This window comes from Sorex araneus, chromosome 10 (genome assembly GCF_027595985.1).
Source record: "Sorex araneus isolate mSorAra2 chromosome 10, mSorAra2.pri, whole genome shotgun sequence".
NCBI classification, from domain to species: domain Eukaryota; kingdom Metazoa; phylum Chordata; class Mammalia; order Eulipotyphla; family Soricidae; genus Sorex; species Sorex araneus.
This window is the reverse complement of record NC_073311.1, coordinates 26,001,152-26,009,110: the sequence shown is the minus strand read 5'-3', so window position 1 is coordinate 26,009,110 and position 7,959 is coordinate 26,001,152. Positions and strand designations below refer to the sequence as shown.

Here is a 7,959-nt window from a genome sequence, read left to right as displayed (position 1 = left end):
GCCACAGCGATGAAAATATCCCTTCCCTTGCTCTTAATGTACTTAATGGAAGCAATGGCTCAGCAATACCTAGATCCTGGGAGTCAAGAGAGCGGAACAGAAATAGTGCCCAATAAATGGCCAGCTCGTTCTTTTGTTTGGAGCTATTCAGTCTTGCTCACTAATAGGGGTTGGAGCTCCCCCACCCCTAATATAATTTCATAAGTAAAACTGTTGTGTCTTTACATCTTTTGATTTTTTTTTGTTATTGATGTTGCTATGATGTTGTTGTTACGCATCACCCAAGTGGTCCTCAGAGACACTGGAAACCTGCTGATGATACTTGGCTGACCAGGCTGGAAATGTAATGCTAAGGCTTTAGAAGGTAGTGCTTTTTGAGTTTTGTAGTATCAGAGACCACCAGGACAGTTCTAACAGTTTTCAGGGGTCTTCAAGGGGCACAAACAATAGTTCAAAGGTCATGTGATGCTGGGGAGCAAACTCAAGGAAGGTGCAGTGACTGCTATAATAATTCCCAGGTCCCATGATTCTACATTTTGCAAAATTAAATAAAAATCATAGAGTTTATTTTCATGATGTTCCCAAATCTCATGTAATTACATATAAAAAGCCTCAATGCATTATTAATTTGTTTAAAGTAGTGAAAAGAGGTCTAGGCTACAAAATAGAATAATATTTATAAATGTGATAAATAGTATAATTAAAAGCATCTTATCAAGTAGCATGTCTGAAAGTGACAGAAATGTTTAATTTGTGTGTTCAGAGGGATATAGAATTACATACAATTTGAGTAATGGTTCATAAAATAATTGGGAATGACCCCAAATTAGTAGCAAATAATACATGTTGTGAAAACTAATCTCTTTTATATATCTACCAATCTTTGATAACTAAGACAATTTACATCAAAATTGCAGTTCATTGTTAATAATGCTTTTTATTTGCCTACAGACCTAATGCAACCTTCTGATTAGCTTTTTATCACTAACAGAAAATTGGAAGCAGTTGTATTAACTTTCTGGTAAAATAACCCATAAGTGTTAAAGAATACACTTGAGGCTAGATGAATCTTATCTTCATATATAAAATTATTTACTATTTGGAAGCTATGTCTAAGTTTATGAAAATTTTATGTATGTATATAATTTTTGTATGTACATAATTATTATTTTTGCAATAATGAACTGTTTTACAAATCTTTATGAAAGATTTTTAACTAATTTGAGGTATATTAAATGATCACTAGAATAGGCTGAAGTAGGTTTGATTTCATCATGTTCCTTGATTTTTAAATCCCCATGCTTTTCCTTGTGTGTGTTTTTTTTGTTTTATTTTATTTTATTTATTTATTTTTGGATCACACTAGGAGATGCTTAGGGGTTATTCCTGGATCTGCACTCAGGACTTACTCCTGGTGGTGCTGCGGGGATCATACGGGATGCCAGGGATTGAACCCTGGTCGGCTGAGTGCAAGGGAAACACTCTCCCCATGGTACCTGAGCATTGCTGGGTGTGACCCAAAAAGTGAAAGAAAAGAAAAAAAAATTTATTAACACATTTCAAATTAAAAACAATTCTCATAGAACAAGAATTATGTTCTAGATCTTTTTTTTTTTTCATTTTGGGTCATCCCGGTGTTGCACACAAATTACACCTGGCAGTGCTTGAGGGACCATATGCGATGCTGAGGATCAAACTCTGGTCAGCCGTGTGAAAGGCAAGTGCCCTGTTCGTTGTGCTATCGCTCCAGCCCCTCTAGATCTTTTAAGTGTTGAAGGGTGGCAGAGTAAGTCACACAAAAATATGCCACGTTGGCATATGGAATATTTTGTATTGGATGCACTTATAAAACAACACATGCAAGAAAGTCATTCTAATTTCCCCTTTTCTTCCTGAACATATGATAAAACCTCTGGTGTGAAAAATGCCCTTCCTGTACAAGGAAGAAACAAACATTCTACTAGAAGATGTCAAATCTGAGACATTTCTGTTAAAACATAGTATTAAAATAATTTTTATGTGCACTTATCTTTTGAACAACTTAGTTGTTACACCATAAAAACCTCCCATTCTTCAAAGTAATATAAAAGAAAGTATTTAGGATTGGCCACTTTTGCTGTCTTTGTTTTCTTATGATGACATATACTATGCAACTCAGATTGTAAAAATATACATTTACATGCTTTTCTCCTGTTAATGGTTCATGTTAGTTTAATTCTCAACCCACTCAGAAATTTTAAGAGTTGAGATAAAATGTTGCCTCCCTACAGTTTTTTATAGACTTTTTGTCATTTAATCATTAGCATGAAGGAAAGGGAATAGGAACAGTGTCCTCATTATTATCATTTGCACAGTAGGAAACAGAGATTTGAGGCTTATGAGTGTCTCAAAGTTACAGAGGAAGTAGCAGAACAAGGTCGTGAAACCAGGAATTCTGCTTTCACAAAGTTTGCATTAATCACTCAATTATATTGCCAAACCTGAGAGTGTTGAGAAGGTAAGAGGAGATCTCTAATTAAACCTTTTAATCAATTGACAAAACAATTATGATAGCCTAACTCTGCAGTCAAAAAAAAAAAAATTAGCTCCCCCACACACCCCTCCCCCAAAAGAAAAAGACAGGAGAAGACCAGAGTGATAATGCAGCAGGTAGGACATTTGCTTTGCACATGGCTGACCATGTTGGCTCAGCGCGGATGCTGCAGTAATCCCTGAGTGCAGAGCCAAGAGTAAGCCCTGAGAATTGCTGCTATCTGACCTTTTAAAAAAGGGCGAAAAGGAGCCAAGAAATAGTAAAGCTGGTAGGGAACCTGTTCATGATCACAAGGTTTATGTCCCCATCCCCCATGTGGTCCCTTGAGTCACAGGAGGAGTGATAACTGAAAGCAGAGTGATGAGTAAGCCCTAGAACCACCTGGGCTTGCACCTACAAATAAAAAAATTAAAAGGTGGGGCTGGAGAAATAGCACAGTGGGTAGGGTGTTTGCCTTGCTCGAGGCCCACCCGGGTTCTATTCCCAGCATCCCATATGGTCCCCTGAGCACTGCCAGGGGTAATTCCTGAGTGCAAAGCCAGGAGTAACCCCTGTGCATCATCGGGTGTGACTCAAAAGGAAAAAAAAAAGAAATTAAAATGACTTCTTATTTTTTTACATAAACTCTAATGAAAATATTTTAGCATCCCATTGTTAAACCTTCAAATACATATCTCCATCCTTTTTTGAAACCAGTTATTCTCCTAAAAATAGATTACTTTTAAGGTAAATAGTTAAGACATGATAATGACATTTTTTTTCAGAGTTTTTGTGGCTGGGATATGGATATGGTCAACACATTTTCACTGCATTGTTGTATTCACAGAATGGAAACTCTCCAGAAGAACATATCATATACTGAACAGTATTCCAATGCCTATGTCTATTTTAAGGCCCTAACATAACATAGTTTTAGATTTGCTTACTAATAACCTCTCAGTCAGGTAAAAATATGTTCAAAGGGATTGTTCAAAAATAATGTTTGTTCTCAGCTAGAAATGCTAACTAAAATTAAAAAAATAGCGGCATAGTCACTGATCTAATTCCACGCGCTGCTGGTATTGCCCTATGTCATCAGCAAATATTATTTCCAAAAGGAAATCAATTTGAAATCACATATATTTAATAATTATATCCTACAAAATAAATTTTAATGGATTATCTGGATAATTATGAATTTAAATATTTTTTACGGTCACTGTCACTGTCATATCGTTGCTCATCGATTTGCTCAAGCGGGCACCAGTAACTTCTCCATTGTGATACTTGTTGTTACTGTTTTTGGCATACCAAATATGCCATGGGTAGCTTGCCAGGCTCTCCCATACAGGTGAGATACTCTTGGTAGCTTGATGGGCTCTCCACAAGTGGCGGAAGAATCGAACCCAGGTCATCTGCGCGCAAGGAAAATGCCCTACCCACTAGACTATCGCTCCAGCCCTTAAAATTTTAAAAATAAAATGCAAAAGTAATTAAATTTTGGATGTTTTACTGCACTGAAGTTTTAAAAGATTTTTATTGAATCACAGTGAGATATACAGTTATAAAAGTTTTTCATAAGTGGGCTTCAGTCACATAATGTTTCAACACCAGTCTCTTCACCAGTGTACGTTTCCTACCGTCAATGTTCTCAGTTTCTCTCTCCTGCCTCCCTCCTGCGTTTATGGCAGGCACTTTTCTTCTCTCTTCCCCCGACCCTCTCTCCTTCTCTCTCTTTTGCTCTCTCTTTCCCACCCCCACCTCTTCCTCTCTCTTATTTTAGGCATTATGATTTGCAATAAAGAAACTGAAAGGTTATCATGTATATCCCTTTGCTTACTTTCAACACTCAGTTTTTTTCCAGAGTAATTATTTCTAACTATTTTTTTTTAAATCTTTATGTTCCTTTATTGGTCAAGATTCCTGGCCACATACAGCGATGTATTCACTGGGCAGAGGCCCGCACAAAGCACACCTCCTCAGAAGACAGCTTTGTGTTACACTTTGCCTATTGATGGGCAATTCTATTGAGTTTCATACATCAAAGTTTTTTGACCAGGCTGTTAATTCATCTCTGAAAAAGTGGCATTTTACTTAGCTACTATATTTTAAAGCATTAAAAAGCCTATTTGCATTAGGTAACTTCTCCCACCATACTCTGCACAACGGCATTTGACAGTTAAGCACGTCACCCCAAGCCGGACAGCTCTCCAGAGGTGAATGCCAGAGCAGGCGCAGAGAAATGTGTGAATTCCGGAGTTTCTCAGCAACCCGGACACCTTACTCTGGGAGCCTGTCTCCTTGGCCACGTATGAGCGCGCCCAGGTAGATATGCCAGCGGTCACCCCAGTGTAAGTTGGCGTTAGAGCAGCAGACCTAATGTGATGGCAGGCGCTGTTTTGGGGTACAGGTTAAGGCCCACGGCTGATCTGATAGACGCTCCCCAGCTACTGAGACATACATGATCCAATCCCTTTGCTTCATCCACAAAAGCCTGAGGATATACCACAAAATTCACCATCAAAAAAATGAACCAGGGTGACAGTTTGACAATGTTTTATGGGTCAAACCTGGAAAACTCATCTCAAATAAGCTATTCTGAGAGAAAAGCATCAATCCTTTGTGTACATATTTAGTTTTATTGTAACAAAGCAACTTGTACACTTTTTAACGTTTAAAACTGAGCATCTTTCCTTTCCAGTGAAACAAAAAGAAATTTAAAAATAAAACAGGAACAAAATTACAATAGAGAATGTCAATTCCAAATAAGATCCTACAGGTTCTGCTGATTCTCCCATCGAGTGGCAGGGCTCAAGTCATCATTAGGAGAGAATTTTATTTTAAAAGTGTCACCTTAAACTGCAAGGATGTCCGTTAAACATCACAATTAAACATGCCAAAGGAGAAGCCATGTTGTCAAATGCCCACTTAACCCACCCACACATCTCAAACCCACCCTTTTGCTGACCTTCTATAACCCCATTTTTTTAAAAGATTTTTTTCTTTTTTTAAACAAGAGAAAGTAGACATATACATGTTGGTAAATGCTAACTGTCCATATTCACATAGAGACACAGTGTCATCTCTGAGCCCAATATACAGAGAAACGAGGAAAAAAGCTAGAATTCTATGCACTACTATACGGGGGCCTGGCCCCTCCAGCTTCCAGCAGAGCTAAGGATGCAGAAGGTCTTTCTTTTTTCCCACAGCGCACGGTGGTGTGGATTCCATAAAGTCTGTGTTGAGACGAGAAGTGATAAAAATTAATTTGGAACAGAAACCAGCAGTCTTTCCCCACTGAACTCTGTTCAAGGTATTTCCCCGAATTAAGTTGAGAACCATGGTGTAAAGGAGAGAAAAGAGACCTCAAAAACAGGGCGACTGAGCACTGGGAGTGGGGGCGGGGGGGGGGGAGAAAAGAAAAAAGACTGCAACTTGCTCCCAGGGACTGGAGAAAATTAAAAAAGATTGGAATCCGTCAGTGTTCCATTAGTCATCTTCTCCTTCATCCTCCTCTCCTTCCTCTCCCTCGTCATCATCTTCATCTTCTTCACCTTCATCTTCATCCCCTTCTTCATCAATATCTTCCAATCCTTCTTCCTCTTCATCATCGTCGTCATCTTCTTCTCCTTCCCCTTCTTCATCATCCATGTCAGGAACCAAGTAGTACTGCAAGGGGTTTGGCCAGATGTCGTCTTTGATAACCTCGCCGAGCTCATCTGCACCAGCATCCGAATGGTCAGTGAACCAAGTGAAGAAGCTCTCGGGTTCCTCATGCTGTCTCTTCCTGCTGGCTTTATTCTGTGTTTGACTTGAGCGTTTCGTCAAATCCTTTCCAGATTTCCATTTGATTTCAGTGGCCTTTGACGATGGATCACCACTCTCATTCAGATGAAATTCTTTGGAGAGAACTTTATTTTCAAAGTAAGGGTTTTCATCAAAATAAAAATCTATTCTGTAACCTGATTTAATATCTTCAAATTCTGTCACTTCAACTCTTGTCAAATAATGCAGCGCCTCTTCATCCTCCTCCCCCAGCAGCGCGGACACTTGTGGATGGTTGACAAATGTTGTTACCCAAAAGTTGGGGATTTTGGCGATCAATTCCGACCTCTTCTGAAAAAATGGTTGGCGGAGTTTGTTATATTTCTGTTCTACTTTCAAAATCTCCTCACTGGCTTGCTCATTAAGTCTGTCTATTTCATTTTGTACTTCATCAATATGTTCAATCGCTTCCTGCTGCTCTTTTTCTCCCTTGCGCACGCCCGAGGAGTTCGAGGCGTCCTCGGCCTTGGGGGCGGCAGCGCCCCGGGGTCTCTTGGTCTGCGGCGGCGGCGGCGGCGCAGGCTGGCGCTTGGGGGTCATGCGGGAGGGCAGGTGGGCGCGGGCGCGTGGGCGGCGGAGCTGGCGCTGTTCTGGCCGCCCCAGGTGACCGCCATTTCTAACTATTATTGCCATACTGGACCCTTCTCTATCCTAACTGCCATTCACAAACCTGTAGTGAGCTTCCAACCACTGACCAGTCTTTCTGGCATATAGTTTTCCTGGCCTTGGATTATTAATGCCATACAATTTTTTTAATATCCTACTCATCTGACTCAGTTCACTCAACATGATACTCTCCATGTATCCACTTATAATCAAACTTAATTACTTCATTTTTCCTAATAGCTGTATAATATTCCATTGTGTGAATGTTTCTTTATCCAGTCATCTTTTCTTGGGCACTTGCATTGTTTCCAGATTCTCACTATTGTACTGCAATGAACAAAGAAGTTCACATATCATTTCTGCCGTGTATTTTTTGGGATTCCAGAGTATGAGCACTACTGAGTTTTGCATTTTCAAATGGAAATGCAAATTCTAGCTTTCAGAGGTGTGTCTACATTGTTTACCCAAAAGTCTGGACCAATTGGCATTCCTACCAGCAATGAATGAGTGTCCCTTTTCTCCTTACCTCCCTGCAACTACTGGTTATTTTTATACTTTTGATCTGTGCCAGTCTCTGTGGTGTGAGATGATATTTTGTTGTTTTGATTTGCATTTCCCTGACTATTAGTGATCTAAAGCATTTTTAATGTACCTTTTGGCAATTGACATTTCTTCTTTAAGTAGGTTTCTGCTCACTTTTTCTCCCCATTTTTTGATGGGTTGGGTATATTTTTTTCTGTAAATTTCTATCAGAGCCATATATATCTTTGATGTTAAACACTTATCATATGGGCATTGGGTAAATGCTTTTTTCCCATTTCATGTGTTGTCTTTGTGTATTGGTCTTTGTTTCTGTTGAGGTATAGATGCTTAACTTAAGTCCTATTTGTTTATGTTTGCTTCTCTTGCTTGATCAATGTTTCCTATTTGAAGATTACTTTAGCTTCAATGTCATGAAGTATTTTGTTCATATTTTCCTTCATGTATCTTATGGATAATGTATAATGTTGAGGTCT

The 7,959-nt window shown here is 39.1% G+C and overlaps 1 protein-coding gene across 1 annotated transcript; it reads right to left on the bottom strand.

The window, feature by feature from the left end:
- Window positions 1-5,051: 5,051 nt before the first annotated feature.
- LOC101543191 (protein SET) lies at window positions 5,052-6,877 on the bottom strand. Its single transcript, XM_012936096.2, has one exon. The coding sequence runs from the start codon at window positions 6,875-6,877 to the stop codon at window positions 6,002-6,004; it is 876 nt and encodes a 291-aa protein (XP_012791550.2). The 3' UTR covers window positions 5,052-6,001.
- Between the last annotated feature and the right edge of the window lie 1,082 nt (window positions 6,878-7,959).